Source organism: Harpegnathos saltator, unplaced genomic scaffold (genome assembly GCF_003227715.2).
Source record: "Harpegnathos saltator strain DR-91 unplaced genomic scaffold, Hsal_v8.6 scaffold117, whole genome shotgun sequence".
In the NCBI taxonomy this organism is placed as follows: Eukaryota; Metazoa; Arthropoda; class Insecta; order Hymenoptera; family Formicidae; genus Harpegnathos; species Harpegnathos saltator.
Genome location: NW_020229892.1, coordinates 724341 through 745402, shown reverse-complemented (window position 1 = coordinate 745402; position 21062 = coordinate 724341). Strand labels below are relative to the sequence as shown.

Genomic DNA, 21062 nt, shown 5'->3' with positions numbered 1-21062 from the left:
GAAATTGTACCTCCGAGGCTTCGGGGGCTCCATTCTCGCGAAATACGCGCTGAAAGCTATGTAAATGCAGATTAGGCGGTCCTCTTATGCACGCGGCCTCCATTCGCGTTTACTTCACGGCATCGCCATTCAGCTAGGAAACGACGACGACGACGACGACGACGACGACGACGACGACGGAGCAGAAGAAGGAGGAGGAGACGGCGACGTTCCACCCCCTGAAGATGTATCTAATCTCGCGCGATCTCTGAACTCGTCCGACTCGTCGCCCGGGTTCCTACCTTCGCTTCGCGTCCATCCAACTACCACTTCAATTCTCTGACCTTTATGCAGGATGCGCACAAAAGAAGCTCATTCGGATCGTCGGTTATTCATGCTTCTGCCTCGCAGGAGACACTTGCTTCTCCGGGCGACGAGCGAGCGTTGGACTCGACGATCGCGATTAATCCGCCGGGAGAGCGCGATAAGATGACGAGCGATAAAAAGATCGACCCTTATTCGTCCACGCCTATCTTCTAGCCGTCTTGAACATCGCGCTCATCATCAGACTTGCGTCTCGCGATAACGCGACTTTGCGAAGCGGAGCTCAGACGGCTGACGACCGTCTAATGTTCTATTAAAACAACGTGGATAAACGGCGGTTGGGAGGGGGGGGGGGGCGGCGGCCGATTCACGCGAATTTCCGCCCGTTTCTTGCGACTTATTCGAACGCGCGCGCGGCTCGTCGAATGACGGATCACACCGCGCGGCGATCGCTCGACGCAAGTCTACACGCGTCGCCGGCGGTTCGTCTAAGCTAAACCGTGTAAACACATACACGCATACAGAGGCAGAGAGCGTACCGCCGAGCGGTAATTTTACAAGCGCCCTATACAGCGTCCCCCTCCGTCACAGAAGCAGCCCTTCCGCCTGGCAGGTCACGTCTACGAGCGGCTCGACGCTGCGGATTACTTAACCCTACGTTTCGTGCATGATCGATGACTCTCGTCGTCGGAATTGACAGGCGCTCGTCCGTTGACACGCGGTCGATCGGCGAGCACGTTATTAAACCGCCGTGCGCGCACGGACGCAATCCTAATACGGCAGGGTACACAATTTGCCGCGCGCAAATAGACCCTATAGAGTATCAGTGCGCCCGGCAGTGCATCGCCGCGCGAGAGGAGAGACGGACGGACGGACGGACAGGACAGAGCTGGCTCTCTACGTCTATGTATCTCGCCGATAATAATGCAATCGCAAATTAGGCGAGCCTCCATTCAGCGAGCGAGATCCCGGCAATTAGATCCGACCGTGGCCGCTTGATTATCGCAATTGTCCGCCGGTTGGTCCGCGACGCTCGTCGCACGGAAAGGATCGCGCCGCGGAATCGGGATCCGCGGAGAGAGCGAAGAAGTCGACGACCGATTTTCTACCGATACACCATGCGCGAGATCTGTGGCTCAACGACGTCGTCGTCGAGCATCGGCGAGGGTCACACGTTGTCGATATTAATACACGATGGAGCGCCGCTCGATTCTCGTCCGACTCATTCATATGGATAACAAAGGTCGGGGAGGGTCACATCACGGTCTCTTGGCCAAATGAAAAATCACGAGAGCGGGAGAAAGAAAGTGAAGAGGGTCGCCTCACTGACGCGTCACTTTATGTACTCATTAATAGAATAGAACAGTTTCACGTTTCCTCATCTCTTATCCATTTTACGGCCAAGAATATCGCACATTCGACGGCTAATATAAGCGGGGAACGCAACAACCGCGAGCGCAGCTGAAGGTAGATGGGAGGCCCGTACTTCCAAAATTCCACACACATCCTGCCTGCATCCCTAAACGCGGACGCTTCCCTCGGAGCTTCATGCGGCGCACGCACGGCAACTCTAATTATTTCCGTTTATCTGATGCGCCGGGGATTGCACGGCTGTTTTTGTCGCGGGAGATGACGTATACTGCGAGAGGATGTATGTATGTGTGTGTGTGTGTGTGTGTGTGTGTGTGTGTGTGTGTATGTGTGTGTGTGCGTGGGGAAAAGGGTCGGGCGGTGAGCCAAAGTTCGGCGAACGAGGAGGGATAATTAAATGCGGATTATCCGTCGCAGCTACGGCCGCTCGTCCACGCTAATTGGAACGGGAAGGAGACAGTTATTAAAGCTACGACCTACGACGGATTCGATAATATTTCGCGACAGCGCGAGAAGAGCCGAGCGATCGCGAATCGAAGGCGAAAAGGACAAGAAGAAAGAAAAGAAGGGGAAAAAGGGAGAAGTAAAAGGAAGGAGAGAACCAGTCGAGAGAGAGAGAGAGAGAGAGAGAGAGGGAGGCGGGGGACACGAGTGTTAGGGTTCGAACGAGGCGGAAATACTGGAGTAAGCACCGCGTAACCCCGCCGTCGCGCAACGCAGCCAAGTTAAAATCTCAATAAAAGTTGTTTATGCGGAAACGCGTGCCTGGAATGTAATTTAAACTGTTATCATCCGTACAACTCTCTCGCTCCCCTTCTCTCTCTCTCTCTCTCTCTCTCTCCACCCTCCTACCCGCTGCGTCAGACTCGTTCTCGTTTTTCCGCACTTTGAATTTTCCGTACTGCGAAATTGCGATTTTCGCGATACCCAGATAAGGGAGGCGCCGGATAAGTCCTCGCTAGAAACGGTCGAGCACGCGATCGCGATGCCCGTTAGCGAATAAAACTTAGCCGCGGATATCTCTGATCTCGAAATTTCGACGCCAAAGTTGAAAAATGCAGGAAAGATTCGCAGGAAACATATTGCGACGTTCTATTTCTCTCTCTCTCTCTCTCTCTCTCTCTTAATTATCTCAACAACGCGCTCGCAACTGCCCACTTGATTGCAGCTGGCTTTGCTGCCCCGCTCGATTTTTTGCGGCTGACTCCACGCGACACGAAAATCCAGCACGACTCCCTCGAGAAGCCGAGACAAGGCGCATCGCGCCGAGACAAGAAAATCGCGCTTCGATCGATACGCCCGCGCGCCATCGGCTGCGCTCTTTTTGCGCTCTGCGCGACGTTCTTGCGGCCGTTTGTTTCAGTTTCTTTCGTTCTTGGCCGCGGGGGTGCAACAAGTGTTATGTCGCTCGTGTCTCGAGGCAAACGAGCGAGATACCGCTGCGAAAATCTACGAATAAATTTCCCGCTCGCTCTCCCTCTCGTCGTCGTCGTCGTCGTCGTCGCTCGAATTGATATCTAAGGCTTGCGCTTGAGGATTACCCAACCATCAGCTTTGTTTCGCGACGAACCGCGCTAATTTACAGCCGCAAGCCTCGGTGTGGCTCGGCAAGTCGAAGTCGAATTTCTCCGAGAAGTGGAACAGTCTCGCACTGCGGTTGACTGCTTTATTAAAAGTGGAAAGACGGAGACGTTATTTGACGGTTGGCCCGAGCCGCCATTCTGACTCTCTCGTCGTCACGAGATTGCAATGCCTTTGTCATCTTTAGCCCGACTTAGTACAAGGGAAGAGTTGACGACATGCATTGCATTAGGGAGATTCTTATTATCGCTGATGATACATCGGCGAAGTTTTTTCTCCCGGGTGATATGAAATCGCGCTTCAAGTGCACTGCGGAAAGTACGAAAAAGATATATTTTGTGCGCGATAATAATGTCCAACTAGGCTGAAAGACGCCAATTAAAGTCTCAGGCAATACGCGACGTCCCTCCGCGTCAAGCGAAATTGATTCAACCCTCGCGACGAGACGAGATACATATCACGGTGACGGCTCCGCGAACTGTACATTGATCGGGACTTTTAGTCCATCGCGATATAAAACTTAGCCGGCGTAAATCAAGCGGACGCGTGCGCGGGTTTGTGCCGTAGTAGTCCACCCCCATGTCGTTCGCTCGATATCGCGCCCGCGACATTTGCATCGTTAGCACGAGCGTTCCCGGCCGAAAGAGAGAGAGTGAGAGAGAGAGAAAGAGAGAGAGAGAGAGAGAGAGAGAGAGAGCGAGAGAGAGAGAGAGAGTGAGAGAGAGAGATCCCGCAAGTGGCAGCACACATACTCGACGAACGTAATTTCCTTTTGTTTCCAGGCAGACCTATCCTGCAGGAACACGAAGCAGACCGTGGGCGCGATTTACACGCGCACCAACTTCGTGACGTTGAGATACGTCACCGACGCCTGGGGCACCAAAGAGAACGGCTTCCGCCTCGTCATCACCGCCGTCAAGGATCCGAGTGAGTGTTTGTAATATCGATGCATCGTTCATTCGACTTATTCGTCGCGGGCCGAGGCTCGATGCCGATCGATGCTCACCGATCGAGACGACGCGACACGACATACGAAAGCCGCGCGAGGCCGCAGGCGATCGCAATTTCGTTCGCTTAATCTATCACGCTGTCGACGTTGAAGACGAGAGAGAGAGAGAGAGAGAGAGAGAGAGAGAGAGAGAGAGAGAGGAAGATCCGTAATACATTTCGCGATTCATGAGATTCGCGACCTCAAACGAGAGACGGAGGCCTGCCCGCAACGCGGGAAATGTTTGCACGTTTACAAATCTGTTCGCTCGCTCGCTCGCTCGTATTCCATCGCGCAATGAATTCCCATCTCTCGCTCTCACGTTGTTTCTCAATCTAGCAAAATAATCCGTACCCCGCGTTGCACAATTCAGCGCGCTTAAACGAACCGCCGCGAGATTTAGCCGCTCAGTGCGCAGTGCGCACTCCCGATGCTTGAGAAACGCGTTTCCGTGGAATACACGCGACGTCCAAATCTTTCTCTCCTACTCGGAGCTTTTATACTCCGGTGATCTTTTAAGCCGACCTTCAAATCGTGGCGCGATGCGACTCCGTGATTCCCGATTTGTCATTCGACCGCTTTGACTCACCAGCTCTCTCGGGCTATTTAAATTTGTCCTTCGGACCTGGCTTCTTTAAATCGCGCCATGTCAATTCCCCCTCGCTCCCCGGCCGCGAGCGCGTTTAATGCGCGATTTCGGGACGCAGTTCGCTTAACCGCGCGATGAACTTCCCGACACGGCCAATTAACATCGTGACATTCTATTCGCGCGACACGCCGCGCGCTCGTACGCGACGCGAACGAATTCCGAAATTACAATCGAATCGGTCATCCGTAAAACCGCATTATCTCGCGCATCTGCAAAAGCGTGCCTCGCCAAAGTGCAACGCGACATTTATTTCGAGCGTTTCTATTCCAGCCCTCTTCCCAGCAACCCTTCGCTCAATCTCCCGCGTCCGTTTCGCCAATCGGTCCGTCGTAATATATAACGAGATTTTTTACAGCACGAAGAGGACGAAATTGCGTAGGGCCGTATCAAATATTAAAGCGATGACGTGCCGTCACGTCGCGCACTCGTTAGAACACGAGAGGGTCTGAAAATGAGAAAAGTGTAACTTTATAACAGGCGAAGATTACGTTCGTGCTTTTACCTCTCTCCCTTTCTCTCGTAAAAATGTACGCGGTGAGAGAAAGAGGGAGAGAGAGAGAGAGAGAGAGAGAGTTTCTTACCGGTGGTGTTCTTTCACTGTGTCTCCCTTTCTCTTTTCTTGCCTCCCTCCTTCTCTCTCTCTCTCTCTCTCTCTCTCTCTCTCTCTCTCTCTCTCTCTCTCTCAAGTTCCATCATCTGCCGTTAATGAGCGATTTTACAAGTAATCTATTGAATCGGGAGCTCGTTACAATTGCAAAAAAGAGACAACGTCCGCGGCTTTGTGACAGAGTCAGCCCCGTAAAACAGGCGCAAGACAAACAACAATTGTGTAATTGGTCGATTTAACGAGCTATTTTCGCGTTTCACGATGATGCGCGCGGCGAAACACGCGTTACGTCTAGGCGCTGCTTTTACATTTTGCAGCGGGCTGCCGAGCGTGACGAGCGGTGAAAAACTCGCGGATAAATATTGAATAAAATCTGTAATTGAAATCGGCGGTGGTGCGGTAAGTGACATCGCGTTATTGACGCGTCGCGCGGTCGACGTCGCTTCGAATTTTTAATTCGCCGAGCGGGTCGATTTAATTCGCTGCTCGCCGGGCGATCGCGTCGCGTTCGCGATTTCGCGCGATGAGAGAGCGCGCACGTCCCGGCGCGTCGACGCGCGGGTTTCGATTAATTCTGCGAAAGATGAGATAATGATTTTGTATCCGATACCAATACCGTTGGCGGCACCGATGTGTGTGTGCGTGTGCACAGAGTTTTTAAATTACAGATGAGAATTTAACTCTGACAACTATGCGCACCGTTCTCGGTTTCCCGCATAATATCTGCCGAACGAATCGAACAAATACGCACGGCTACTGAAATCAGAAGAGAGCTCTCGTTATTACTTTCTTTTCTTCTCTGATCAGGCACTTGGTATCCATCGAGCACGGAAAACTGACTGCTTCGCAGCGTTAGCAATTTGAGTCGCGGTTTCCCGGCCTCCGCCTCGAGCCGAGAACATTCGACATCTTCGGCTATGACTAACCGCGCTGATCACACCCGATCGAGGAACGACCGCGTGTCCATCGGAATTCGGAAGAGCGATACTTTCAGCTTTCCGACGGTCTTCGTTTCACGTCGCTACGACGCACGGAAGCGGGGAAATCGGCGGTTTTGCGATCGACGCGGTGCGCTCGAGAATCGGCTCGACATCAGAGAGTCGCCGCGGCCGTCACGGCATCCGCGGAATGGGCCGTTTCTCGGGAACGGGCACACGCCCGCATTCCAGTGCGTGGTGCGTGAGTTAGAACGGGCATTGCCCCCACTACACTCACGCACGCCGTGTCAACAGACCGCTGGTCACGCGGTCATTCACTCCGCTCCGTGAGCGGGGCAACCAGCCTGCGGCGGCGAGCGGAAACCGCAGGTTTGCCTCCGTCAGGCGTTATCTCAGGGACTTTGACGTAACTCGCGCAAGAATGGGCCTGGAGGCGTGAAACAACGAGCGATGTCATCAGCGCGCGCGCGCGCGATGCTCTTCCTACCGGCGGCGGCGGCGGCGGCGGCGGCGGCGGAGAAACCGAACCTCGTGTTAATTTTAGCTGGGATTTCGGCCCAAAGATTTCAGTCCGGGCATTGTACGCGCGACTGTCTTCTCTCGCTCGCCAGGCCGACCGGGTCGCTCGAAAATCTCGGAATTGTCGCCTCTGTTACACGGCAATATGAAACAGTCGGTGTTTGACGAGAATGAATGCTGAGGAGCCGACTCGTTCGTTCCCGTTCGTTCTTTAATCAACTCGTTATTGGCGACACGCGTAACTCCCGTGAATACTTGATTTCCACTCGGTATCGGCCCGATATCGACGGCGCGACACGGCCGCGTCACGGCGTTGTAAAACGCCGATCACCGATACTGCTCGACGTGCTAATGAAGAGGGATCTCGCTGGCTCGCAATTTTTCATTACGCGAGAGCGCGCGTGCGAATCGGGCGATGGCTGTAAACGGGGCGGGGACACACCTCGTCGGCGATGATGTCGCGTCCGGATCCGGAGCCGGCGAAAAAAAGCGTTATTATTTAAAAAAAGAGTTTATTACCGTTGCGCTTCGGGATAGCGGCAATCAATACACACGTCCACACAAATATTGCGTGCTTAAGCACCGATGAAAACAAAGCTGGGCGGGGCTGATGAGCAGCTAGGTCTGTGCTAGCCGAAGACTCGGGTTATACTGTGACTGGAGAAAGAAGGAGAGAGGGCGAAAACGAGAGACAGAGAAGAGAGCACGGCACATCACTTTCCTCGCGAGGAATCGTTATGTCGCGGCTGCTCGCGAGCGCTCGGTAGCCGCCGGTAATATTTCCATATAATAAGATCCCTGAGAAATGAGCAGCGGGGACAAATGCAGTCGCTATATTTTTATCTCGCCCGGCCAACGCGCGGCCCGCGAGCAAGTGAATAGAGATGCTCGACGCCGTTGCACGATGATTACGCTCTGATTGAAGGGAAGAGCGAATGAGCGAATGCCGTTGCGACGCTGCATAGCCGCGCTACTCGTGACAATGATCGATATTTAACCAATCAACGTGAAGCAAATTGGAAGACCGCGCGCGTCTCCGATAAGAGAACGCGCAAACGATGACGTGAGACGCTCAAGCGACGACGACGAACGGCAATAACAGTGAACGTAGAGGAAGAACGTTAATCTCAGCCGCTATGACTTTGCTGTCTCCCAGCGAGTCTCAAGATTCGCATCGCGGATGACTGAGAGCGAGAGCGACAGCGAGAGACAGAGAAAGCGGAAGGAGAGAGCGAGGAAGCGGGAGGGCGAGAGGGAATCTCCGCGAAGTAGCTACTCCCAGTCTCGAGACTCGACAGGTGTCGAACTTTGGCTCTCGTCTGCCGAACAATTTCCTCAAGTTGTAATCTTCCGGCGGTTATAAGGGCCACTTGTAGGAGATAATCCGCGAGAAAGTTAATATAAGTTAGTTTGCAACTAAACAGGACGAAATCTCGGTCGCGTTCGATCATCGTGTTGTTCTTCGACTGCCGTCCTATCTGTGTCGCCGAACGCGAAGCGACGATCCATCCCGAAAAGACCGCTGCAGTCGACTATCTCCGAGCCGCGCTCCGAGCAAACTTTTGCAATTTCCACGGCGCGTACAATTTCGGAACTCAGCCGAGTCGCGCTGAGTCGTCCGTCCGCGCGCAGTTAACGCTCTCGCGAACGCGGCCGTAAAAAGTGAGACGAGTCCTCGTCGCGGGAACAAGGCGAGAGGGCACGGTCGTCTCACGTGAACGTCAATGATCCTCCTCGGGAAGAAGGTACACGGCGAGAGACTGAGAGACTGAGAGACTGAGAGAGAGAGAGAGAGAGAGAGAGAGAGAGAGAGAGAGAGAGAGAGAGAGAGACCGAGAGAGAGAGAGAGAAAAGTCGTTTCCTCCGCCACAAATAACTCGGCATGTTGCCAAGCAAAACGCGATGAGAAAGATAATTCGCCGATCCCGCCGATCATCGCTGTCGTCGTCATCGTCACGCGGGGAATCTCGCGTAATTAGCTAAACGTGCGGCCGTCTCGTTACCGGTCGCGCGCGCGCGCGCGTGCGAGTCTCTCGGTTCAGCGACATCGCGACGCGCCTCGTACGCGGCGTCACACCAATTTGCCGTAATTATGCAGAATGCGAACCGCGAGCGCGACCATCCCGCGCTCGTTCGCGAACCTGCCCTGCCCATCCCCCTCAGCTACCCTTTGGCGGCCGGTTCAAAACCTTTTTAACGCGCCGCTGTGTCCGGTTCGCGCGTTCCGCGGCCGCACGGGACGGGTTTCGCCGAACAGCAAGTCCGCGGCTCGCCGTGGTAATTATTGCGTGGTCGCGAGGTGCGCCCCTCCCTTTTTGCGCGACGCTAATTACCCCGCGTGATTAATTGATAGGCGACGGGAGCTGACGTTGGCGGCTTAACGCGCGCCGTGCAGTGCGCAGGCTGCTTTCGCTCCTGCGGGAGGAAGGACTCTCCTCTCTCTCTCTCTTCGATGACGGCGGACGCGACGCGGCCCGACAGGAAATACATTTTACGCGCGATCTCGCGCCATTCCCGGCTTCGCCACAAAAAAGTGGCATTTCGACGTGACGTTATACGGACCTGCCCTTTCATTCACGCAGATTTATGCCCCCGTGTCGCGCGCTCCCGCTCATCTCAATTTTTTTTCACGAAATTACCTCCTGCCCGTCGCGGCATATTTTATCGCGATAGCGCGCCGCTTTAAACTGAATCTCCCGTGTCTCGTTTCTCTCCTTCGTGCGCGACGCCGCGCCGGGCTCCGTTTAACAATTTCTTAACGCGACGTCCGGCCAGAGAGAGGCGGCGAAGAGAGAGAGAGAGAGAGAGAGAGAGAGAGAGAGAGAGAGAGATAGAGAGAGAGAGAGAGAGAGAGAGAGAGAGAGAGAGAGAGAGAGAGAGAGAGAGAGAGAGAGATAGATAGAGAGAGAGAGAGAGAGAGAGAGAGAGAGAGAGAGAGAGAGAGAAGTGACACACGTGATCTTTTATTTATGAACTTGGCTATTATTGCCCCACCTTGCCGCCGACTACTCGCGTGTCACGCCACTAGGAAAAATAACGGGACAATAATAATGAGCTTTCCATTTCTCGCGAGAGACGCGAGAGTCGTTGCAACGACGACAGCCGCTCCGGCGCTGTTCCGGTAGAGACAGACCGTCGCACGACACGAGATTGTCGAATATAAAATCCAATCCGTAATACAGATTGCTCGAGCGAGAAAGAGAGAATACAGAGGGAAAAGGAGGAGCGCTCGGCAACTCGGGGGTGCTACGAAATGCCTGACGAGTCAATTACCGTCGGCGATGACTCGAATCCCGCGGTGGAATTTCGCGATCGCCGGCTAATTAATTGGCTCGCGCGCCGTCCGAGAATTTCTTCCGATCGCGGCGGAATCCCTGCGAGGGCCATCACGCCCTCGCCGCTCGCTGATAAATTGGAGCGAGCCCGGCCGTCGCGGCACGGATTCCGTTCGTTGCGGTCGAAAAGTGCCAACCGCAATCGAGGAAGCCGCCGTCCCCGTCCTCCCGCTCACCCCCGCCCCCGCCTCGCCCGTGGGCATTGTCTGGGCGACAGATTTTCATGCCCGTCGTGTTCTCTCACGGTCGGCTATTCTTCCGTGTGAGCCCGGCTCTCCCCTCCCTCCCCTCGCCCCCGCATCGCCGCCTGTTTAGCGCGGTGAATTATAGTCACTCGGCGAAAAAAGCTGTCGATTCGTTTATCCGGCCGGAACGGAGCTCGGATTAATCGGGGATCCCGCGCATATTTTTCCACGTCCGCGTCTCTCACGAAGTGCAGCGCAGCGCGGCGCGGCGCGGCGCGGCGCGACGAAGGAAAATCTGCAGGATATTTATCGAAGAGCGCGCGGGCCAAGGGGCGCGGATGCGGAGGGGGCAGACAGGAGAAGGTATTGTCGGGATGATTAACTATCTCGAGCGACGAACGATAGTCGCGCGCGCGTGATAATTTATAGAGATCGTTCGGCGATTTTCCTGCCGATGTACAATCACGCCTAGATCTGATCACGCTTCCCTGCGCGCGAGCGAAAGTCCTCGCCGACAACGAGGAGCACGAGAGATCGCATTCGCGAAGCGGCGAGAGCGACGTCGCGCTCGTAAATATCCGAACGCGACGTTGAAACAACACCGCGACGACGCGCTCCCTTCACCCCCGGTGGCCTTCCTTCTTACCTGCGAACCTGGGAAACCCCGGAACCGTCGCGAGTCGCGCTTGAAAATGCCACGCTCGAATACGCTCCGGAACACGTCTTCGCGCGTGCGACGGCATCGCTGTCGGCACCGAGCGTGTAATCCAGCGAGGCACTTAAGCGCAAGCCGCCACCAAGTCTCTCAATCTCGCTCAAATAGTTAGTTGCGTCCTCGGTGATTCAGTCCTTAACTTTCATCGCGACGGGGGTGCTCAGGGAACAAGCGGTGACTGTTTGCGTGTGTGTAGCAACAGTGCGCGATGATGACGCCTCATCGATAGAGCAAATCGGCGCTAACAAAGCTGACGGGTCTGTCGCGATAAAAATTTGGAATCGCTTCGCGCAATTTGACGAACGAGGACGATCGCGCGATGAAATTGCGGTGCTCGCGCCCGCGAGCGTTTCTTCCGCCGCTCTGTTCTCTCATCTCCGGAGTCTCATCGCGCTGCATTTCGCAATATGCCGGTTTCATGAAATTACGTAACCCAAAGGGGGATCCTTGAGATTCACTGCTTCTTTTATTTCATCACCTCGGCTTGTTTTCGTTGTCGCCGTCGTGTTCCAGACGCGCGCGAGCGAAATAGAGAGTGTGAATAGAATTTATTCGTACCCTGAGACGCAATATCTTTAGAATTACAGTATGCAAAATCAGGAGTGCCAGAAGCGGTATAAAAATGCGAAAGAAAAGATAAAAAGTGAGCAATTGGAGAGCAATAGACGAGTAGATACAATAGAATAATAAACTAAAGTCGAAATGGTCGCAGGCCGCTGTTGCGAGGCCAACAGAAAGCTGAATAGCAAACGTTTCAATTTGTTAACCGAAGAGACAGTAATACTATCTCCTCTCAGATAACGAGTTCCGCAGATAGGCGGTACGTATCGCAAAAGATCTCTGGTAAATTTCGGTACAGCAAGTCGGAGGAAAAATCCTACCACTCAATATCCATGTAGCCCTGATCTCAGTCGGTGGAAGCCAAATTAATTCTGCAAGATAACAGAGAGAAAGAGAGAGAGAGGGAACAGGGGGGGGGGCGAAAGATACGAGCGGAGTGCAACAGCGGGAATTAATAACTTCATCTCTGGCGCGCGGCATTATAGCCGTCAGGGAGGTCCCTTTTTCTCAGTGATCTCGATCGGAAGGATGATTCATGCGCCATCGCGCTCGACTTCCTCCGAGTACCTCCATTTCGTCCCATCTCGTCCTCTGACAGACCTCCTCTCTCTCTCTCTCTCTCTCTCTCTCTCTCTCTCTCTCTCTCTCTCTCGCTCGCCCCCTCGACCGTCCGGGGTCTTACGGCGCGCTAGCTCTCCAGTCGACGACCTTCTCTTTTTGCCCGACGAATTCAATTCTTGCCGTCGTGCGGACGCACTTTCAATCTTCCCCGCTTCTGCCGACGTCGGGTAGCATCCGCATATCGATTTCGATGCGCCCACCCTCTGCTCCGAAAGAGCATTCGTTCTCCTCCTCTCAATATCACGCGCGCGCCCCCGCAACGTTTTTGTCCGCGCATAGAGAGACGTGTCGTCCGAACCGCGAACGAGAGACGCGCCGCCGTATCAATCTTTTCCGCCTGGCCGTACGTGCTGCGGCAGGAAGTCGAGAATTATCGCCGTCCGGGCCGCCCGCGCCGGAGAGCCGACGCGACGGCCAAGGGCCGTCTCGGAGCAAGCTCGACGGATCCAATCCCCTTCTGTTCGATTCTGTTGACATTGTCACAACGATAATTAACCACTTTGAAGGGCGATTGAAGTTACAAGAGACTGATTTCATTTTCAAGCGACATCGCACGACGCGCGATCATCGCTATCGATCACTGTGTCGACGATACGATGTGTCCTCTTTCTCTCGTCGCGGTGAATATTTATTCACGGTAATGTGAATATCGTGAGATTGTTTCTTTGTCGACGGTGCCTGCATTACACGAGAGAAAAACTCGATATATTTGAACGTGCGCGTCTCTCTCTCTCTCTCTCTCTCTCTCTCTCTCTCTCTCTCTCTCTCTCTCTCTCTCTCTCTTTCTCTCTCTCTCTCTTCCTCTCTCTCTCTCTCTCTCTCTCTCTCTCTCTCTCTGCATCAGTTACTCTGGAAAGCTCAAGTTGCATTTTAGAGAGCGACTCGAACGTAAGCACAATTTTTCTAGACCGCGTGCATGTATCAAACGACACAAATCATATCGTTCTCCCTCCCTCCGCGTCTCCCGCCCTCACTGTTTCGATAAGATCTCCGTGTGTGGGAAGGCTTTTTCCAAAAGTCGACGCTCGCGCATGGCAACAACAATCGCGAGCAATGGAGACATTATTATCTGTTTAAACCCTTTTACGCCGAGCGTACCTTATTTCCCACTGATTTTATTCGCGCACGCTCGCGTACGATAATTCCATACAATCAACCGGCTTAAAGTTTCACTTTACCCGGCAATCTCCTCGTTTTACAGAATGGACGTGTCGATACCATAGGCTTGCAGCTTTTGCTCCCGGCGCACAATTATAGCGAAATCCAGCGTCACACGTCGAGCAGCGCGGAGTTGTATTTAAATTGACGCTTCAATAAGGGCGCGCCAATAATATCGAACCGGTTAACTCTCTCTCTCTCTCTCTCTCTCTCTCTCTCTCTCTCTCTCTCTCTCTCGGTCTCTGTGTCTCTCTCGTCGATCGCTCATTTCTGTCAAACGAAAGCGATAATTATCATCCGCGTGGAGAAGAACCGCGAGAGAGAGAGAGAGAGAGCGAGAGAGAGAGAGAGAGAGAGAGAGAGAGAGAGAGAGAGAGAGAGAGAGAGAGAGAGAGAGAGTGTCGAGCGTCCCCGGAGGAGAAGCGGAACTCTGTTTCGAGATCGAGAACGCCGTTCTCGATCAATCGCGGCCGATCGCGAGCGAGATGACGAGATTTCGCGGAATCGCGCGGTGACGGCTCGGTCTCGCGTTATAACGGATGAAAGCGCAACAACGTCGGCGGGGGTGAAAGCGCGGGTAATATGTCGTGTCGACTGGCCGAGCGCGAGAAGCTTTGTCATTCGTTCGCTCGGCCGAACTTGGTCGAAATGGACGACGGCGAAGCACCGATGAAATTTAATCAGCGTCACGCCATCGCTGCGCCGGAGCTGCGCGATTTACGAGAACGCGCGCCAGTTATGTACGTATATAGGTACGTCGAGGGCGAACGATCCCTAAATGCACGCGCGCTCTCGCCTATCCTGTTCCGCGATCGCGTAAAGCATCGCTTAATCGTACTTTAAAGCGCGATCCGGTACGGTTTCCGCGCGCGCGCCCGCGCGCGCTTCAGCGCCGCCGATTACGCAAGCCGAAACGCGCCGCGTTCGATATTAACGGTGCCAGTCGCGCGGCCGGCGCGATTCTTTATTATTTCATCGCGAGACTGCGAAATCGGCTTGAGAAATTGACGACTCTGGCGGCGCAGTATCCAGCCGTGATTCCGCAACTGACGGCGATTTCGCGCGGATTTCTGGAACGAAGGACGAAGGATCCAAACTGATTGTTTAAAAAGAGAGTCGGAGGAAGCAACACGCGCGAGTGAGTCAAATTGATGCGTTCGTATATGAAAAGCGCGATCTCCTCCGTGCATTTCAGTTTGCCGAAAAATAAAGGAGGAGAAAAAAGAAAACACACACACACACACACACACACACGTGTATCGTTTAAATTGAACACGCGACCTGTGTATAAATTGCGCCTGAACCGTTGATACCTTTAAAGTCCGTGTAATCTCTACGGAAAACCGCTCGCGTTTATTTTCGCGGATAAAACAAGAGCTCTTGATTCGATGGCTTTGGAAAGGTCCGTATGTCCGGGACTCGGATAAAACGAGTCAATCCGATCCGGAAAAAGGCGGCTCTTCTTTTTGTTTTAACAATAAATATTGCTGGAACGCGAGAGCGCGCGCGCGCGCGCGAGAGAGAGAGAGAGAGAGAGAGGGGAAGGAGAGGCGAGGAACGAGGAACGAAGGAGCGAGCATGCGATAAAACGAAACGAAGGGTCGAACGAGCGCGCTCGCGCACGTCGGACCGATCCGACACGGCTGCGTCGGATCCTAAAGGGCGATTCCAAGGATTCCCCGGCTGGAGATCCTTAGCTTACCGGTCCTCACTTGGACTTAATTGACTGTGTCCCGGCAGGATTATCCGCGGGGATTCGGATATGGCCGCCTTAATCCGCACATTAAAGTCAATCCGGAGCGTGTCTCCCGCACGACACTGACATAAAATGTACACAGCGCTGCGGCTTGTAGACATTTCCATTACGGACAGAAACGGATCGCCGCCACGGAGACAATCATTACGGCGCTAGGCGCTTGTCTCTCTCTCCGTAGCTTAACCCGCCCGTCTCTCAGGCCGTATTACGCCATCGGATTAACGGGAGAGTGCCTATCAAGCCTGAACGCGCTCCGTCGCGGCCGTAAATTCTCAGCCAACTGCTCAAAATTTCGATCGATTCCTCTCGCTCGCTCGGATCTTTCCGCGACACTTCCTCAGCTCCGACGGAGAAATCGCGTCCGTCACGGCCGGATCCAAATCGCCGCGAGGACGACAAGCAAACACCCTCTACTCTTCACGGCGGAAATAGTTTCTCCTATGCGTTCATCGATCGTTCATCAAGCTGAATAATCAGGCCAATAATCGTAAACTCGACATTAACGATCGCGAGCCATCCGATTTCGTCCAGAATGGACGCGCGTAGGTAGACGAGTAAGACGCCGTTCGCCGAATGTAAATGCCGCCGCGATGACAAAAGCTGCGTCTGGCAGCCCCTTTATTTCAGACGCGGGGGCGGAAGCGCGCAACATGTCAGAGGCACGACGTTCGATCATACGCGGGCATTAACCCCCCACCCCCTCCCGGCCGCCCCGTTTGCAACACCGCCGACTCACGATTGTTGCCTCGCGCGACTCTCGCTGCGTGCACCTTCTCCCCCGGCGCGCCCCTATCACATGTAACGTTACAGACACGCGATGCATTTTATGAATGAAGCAGCAGCTCGTACGGTTTTATGCGGGGCCTCCAGCCGGCTGGCCTTCGTGGAGAAAAGTACGCTCGCGATTCACTCGAAACGGCGACGGTGGCGGTGGCGGCGGCCGCCCTGCTCCCTCAGCCACCCCTTGTCCTCCCCTCTCTCTCTCTCTCTCTCTCTCTCTCTCTCTCTCTCTCTCTCTCTCTCTCTCTCTCTTTTCCCCGGCCCCGTCCCACCGCTTTTACGACTGCATCCAGCCAGGATATTGACTTTTGGCTGCCCTTATGAGAGCCATTTCGCATTGTTTCCCCGTGCGCGATTTCCGCGAGCGCGATTCTTGTAATATTTACGTTTGCCTGCAACGACACCCTCGCTTCGCACGTGACAGTTTTAAGCGTCATCCACGAGGCAACGGCCGGGTAAATGAACGGGTCGACTGCGTGGAAGTTTTAACGTTTTAGCTGCGCTCTCTTGCGAGTGCCGCCTCTGAAACTCGAGCGTTTTACAGCGAGATTTGCCGGGAGAGTATCGCCGCAGCAAGTCGCGCGGTCGCGAAGAAAGCTACGGAACAAACTCGCGCGCCGACTTGTCGTCGTCGTGTAAAATCACGCGCATCGCGCGTAGAAAGATCCGCATGCTTGATCAAGCGCGCCTCGCTGTTAGATCAGCGCGGCGCGACGGCGCGGCGTGGCAAGCGACGTCGTAAAATTGTCGCGGGCGAAATTCCGGCGACGGAGTCGCCTCGGAATCAGGCCGGTCGCGCGCCGAAATCCAGTTACAGCCTCGAGAGATTGGTAATAACGGCCTTTTAACGAGCCGCCTCCCGTGTAATGGGCGACGCAACGAGCAATTTCGAAGCGGAGCGGCGCGGCGCGGCGGAAGGGAAATTCATTAGCTCGCTCGCGCCTTGAAGCGCGCGCTCTTCACGCGAGCTTCGAGTGGGTTCCGCCGACCTACCGACAAACCGACACGCCGCGCGTCGTTTCAGCTGGTGGTGGCGTACGCTATCGCAAAGTCGGCGCGCGTCGGCAGATCGTCGCGAGACGTCAAGCTACCGAACGTCCCTGAGATTCCCTGCGTCGGGAGATCGGCGACGCACCCTCTTCGCGAGCACCCTCGACGACGACGACGACGACGACGACGAGAGGAACGCTCGACCGAGTTTCCGCGCGCGGCCGAGGCCGGCTCGACGCTGCGAACGCGCTTCTCACTGCGGTAATCGGCTGAAGAAAGGGAATTAGAGAAAGAGGGACGACGAGACAACGGCGAAATAAACACCGCCGGGCGTGTACCGGGCACAGCACCCTCGCAGTCGCGGCGAGGGTGTGTCGCTCGCTACGCGCGCGTTCATCGCGTGCGCTCGCACGCGAGGTGATCGTGCACGAGGTTGAACGAGGAATTAGGATGTGAAGGAAGGGCTGATTTCCATACGGATAGTTCCCATACCACGCGCTCGCGCACAAATACGCACGCGAACGCTCTTCCAGCCCTTTTGCTGCACTCTTCTCTCCCCATCACGCGGTGCCTGCGACACGGTTCAGCGACGCGCGGCATAGGAGTTTCGTTTCGGCGGATACCGATGTCGACTGCCTGCCGGCTAATCAATTCTCGGAGGATTAATAATTCCTCGCGAGCGAAAGAGGAGAAGTGGATTTCCTCTCGGCGGAGCTGAATCACCGTTTTGGATCGCGGCTCGCCAAGTGAAGTGAAGGAAGCTCGCGACAGACTCAAGATAGGAACCGATCAATAGGGTCTTTTTTCGTTCGAAGCGTTTATCCGCGCGAAGACGCGCCGAAGAGGTTTTTGTTTTAGCCGAACGTCAGCTCGAAGCGTCGAGCGAAGGTTCAATTACTCGCGGGTTATCCGAGTTCGCCTTCTCCCTCCTCTCGGCGCGGCCGCGCTACTGTGCCGCGCCGACCCTTTCTGCTCTCTCCCCACATTGTTTCCCTCGCCGCCCTCTGTTGCCCTGCCCCGCGCACCGCTGTACAGCCAGAAATTCGCCCCGGTGGTATAAGCAAATAATGTGTTTATGCATTTGCATGATGCTTCCGTAACGCGAAGCACGACCACCAACGTCCCAGCGACGGTGGCCCGTGGTTGCACAGAACGGAGCGAGAGACGAGGCGTATTTGTAATCCGAAACCACCGACTCCCCGGTCCGGGCCGCGCACCGCCGCCGGAATGGATTTTACGTCGGTGGAACGCGCGATTACACGTCGTTGGGAAATTAATAGGCGTGCATTCGAACGCGAACGCGAACGCGAACGCCGAAGTCCCGCCGTCGTGCGCCGTCCGTTGTGCGCCGCGCGCACAGTTCTTTTCTTCCGCGCGAGCCTCACATCGCGATACGATGCGATACGAGGCGATAAAGGGAACGTCCTCATTTGAGAGACGAACGAACGAACGAACGAACGAACGAACGAGCGAGCGAGCGAGCGAGCGAGCGAGAGAACGCGAGCGAACGGGAGGGAAGGGGAAAAGGAGGATTCTCAGGCGAAACAGCTCTCTAACAGAGACGAGCACAAAGTTAACGGGGGAGAAATTCCGCGGGGAAATTCCGAGTACGCGTCGTAAAATGCGACGGGGAAGAGCGATTGACTTAAACGCCGCGAATTATTCCGACGCCACGTCGAATACGCTCGCTCGCTCGCTCGCTCGCGCGCGCGCGCGCGCGCGCTCGCCGCCGCAACGGGGTGATCCGCTTTCAGCGCGCATCCGTTGCCGCTCGGCGTTCCGAACTACTTTCCGCTTGCGCGTAGCACTTCTGTTTAACGAGAGCGACAAGTGATTTATTAATAATTTTCTTCGAGTCGCGGGTGCGTCTGTCGCTCGGAGAAAAAAGTCCCCGTGAGTCGTGCTCGAGCTCGATGCATTATGCATGGCGGGTAAAAAACGATGTCGCAGAGTCATCGGGCTTACAAAATGCTATAATAGCTTTTAAAAGGGTCGTGAGTCTCGCTTCGCGGTGTGCGCGGTGGCTGTGGGCGGTGTGTGCCATAAATACGGCAACGATTGAGAGATAACGTCGCCACGTTACACGGGGAGAATGACACGCGTAGAGCGCGCTAAATTCTGACGGCTGGGCCGATTCTTCCTCCATTCCGCGCGATCGCGTATCGTAGGATCGCAGGATCGCAGGATCGCAGAATCGCAGGATCGGTTACGGCAACGCGCGAAAGCCGCGAGAGGTCGCAGCGAGAGCGCCGGACAGAGCTTGGCGTCATTCTTACGGGAGCCTGCGATTACCGTCATTACCACTGTTAACGTCATCATCGGCGGCATTATCGTCAATCGCGCAGCGGCTCGGACTGTAACACGCGATCCTCCCTCACGCGACCTCACCGCGTTCTCTTGCGAGCTCTTGCGAGCGCGGATTGTCACGCGGCGAGCAAGCAAAACGGTGCGGGCGCCGCCGCGCGGCGTTTTGCCGCGATAAGACAAATTTCGATTGCCGAGGGAGAGGAAGTGGCAGAGGCGGGCTTTTCCGTTGGAAAATCCTTTGGAATATTCTCGAGGGGAAATCGGAATGGTTGGCGGGCAAACGATAGGGCGCGATCGTCCGCGTTAATCCCTCGCACACTTGTACGCAAATAACAGCGATGAGTGGCGGCGTGTATCAGGAAGCGACGCGGGCGGGGCTCGCGTTTACGTTTCGTTAGCCGATCGGCAAACAAATAATAACGAGAGACGCGCGTCATTTGTAGCCTGATGTGCCGCGGTCGATACTACCCTTTGGAGCGAGCCGGGCTTTTAATTATGAATTTCGCCGGGGGGCCGAGACACAATGAACCCCGCTCGAATAAATGGCACAAATTACGCGAGCGTGACTGCCTTGTCGCGGTCGAAATCACTTCCTGTGCGACGACCATTGTCGCGATTGTCCGTGTTCGAAGCGCGGATCAGAGCAGACGCGAGTCGCGTTTAACCCGCTAGATTATAATAGAACATTGTGTCCTTCTCACATCCCGCTGATATTTTTCTTACCTTTTTGCTTTCGCCGGGAAACAAGCATCGGACTGTCGATGCAGAGTGTCGTGCAGAGGGAGAGGGAGAGGGGAGGAGAGAGAGAGGGAGAGAGAGAGAGAGAGAGAGAGAGAGAGAGAGAGAGAGAGAGAGAGAGAGAGAGAGAGAGAGAGAGAGAGAGAGAGAGAGAGAGAGAGAGAGAGAGAGAGAGAGAGAGAGAGAGCAATTGGGTTCTCGACCCGAAATATATATCGTATTAGAGGTTGACCTGAATACTATTTAAGAAACAGTACAATTGAAATTTTGCAGTTTGGGGCAAGATCGATATCTTAAAATATCGGCCGAAATGTCGAGGAGATGCATCTGTCGCTTGGATTCATTTTCAGCAAGCGGCCGGGCCGGTTGTATGTCCGCTGATATTTCGAAAACGTAGACTTAAACAAGATAAAGGAGATAAAAAGCAAAAATGAATAATCCAGACGAAGCGGGAGACGCGAATTCTCCGCCACTGCGAAATAACACGAAGCAAAAATATACGCCGTAAATCAGCTTGTACATTTTCTCGTTAAAATAGAATCACTCGACCTATGTTAATAAAATATGGATCGTTTCATCTTCGCAAATTTAATTCTTTGCGAATGCGCGCGAATTAATCTCCGGTAGCGTAGGTGATCAATGCGTAATGGAGCCCGATGGTTAATGGAAACGCATGAGTCCATTAGTTTCGCACTTTTAACCCGGTCGTGTCTCAATGTCGCCGCGGCGCGACGTTCTATTTCAAACTCGGCGACAGATACACGCGGTCAGCGCGCGTATCTGTGTACAGAGCGCAAAAAGGATCAACATGCAATATGCGGTGCTCGCGAGCGCGCTCGCGAGCACCGCATTATTCTTACTAATGGCGTTGGCCAAACGCGCGAGAGCCGCGATAATGAAAAGACCACCTCTGTAAAAAGCGTAACCACGCGCGATCATCCGAGATAATCCGTTCGGAGA

The 21062-nt window shown here is 54.5% G+C and overlaps 1 protein-coding gene across 4 annotated transcripts in view; it reads left to right on the top strand.

Annotated features, from left to right (window-relative positions):
• The window catches only part of LOC105190890 (uncharacterized), a 190597-nt gene that overhangs the window by 150017 nt on the left and 19518 nt on the right, over nt 1–21062 (top strand). For all 4 annotated transcript variants that reach the window (XM_011153892.3, XM_025303828.1, XM_025303832.1 and 1 more), the window contains exon 3: nt 4038–4182. In XM_011153892.3, the coding sequence (XP_011152194.2) occupies nt 4038–4182 (145 nt within the window). The remainder of the gene's footprint in view (nt 1–4037; nt 4183–21062) is intronic.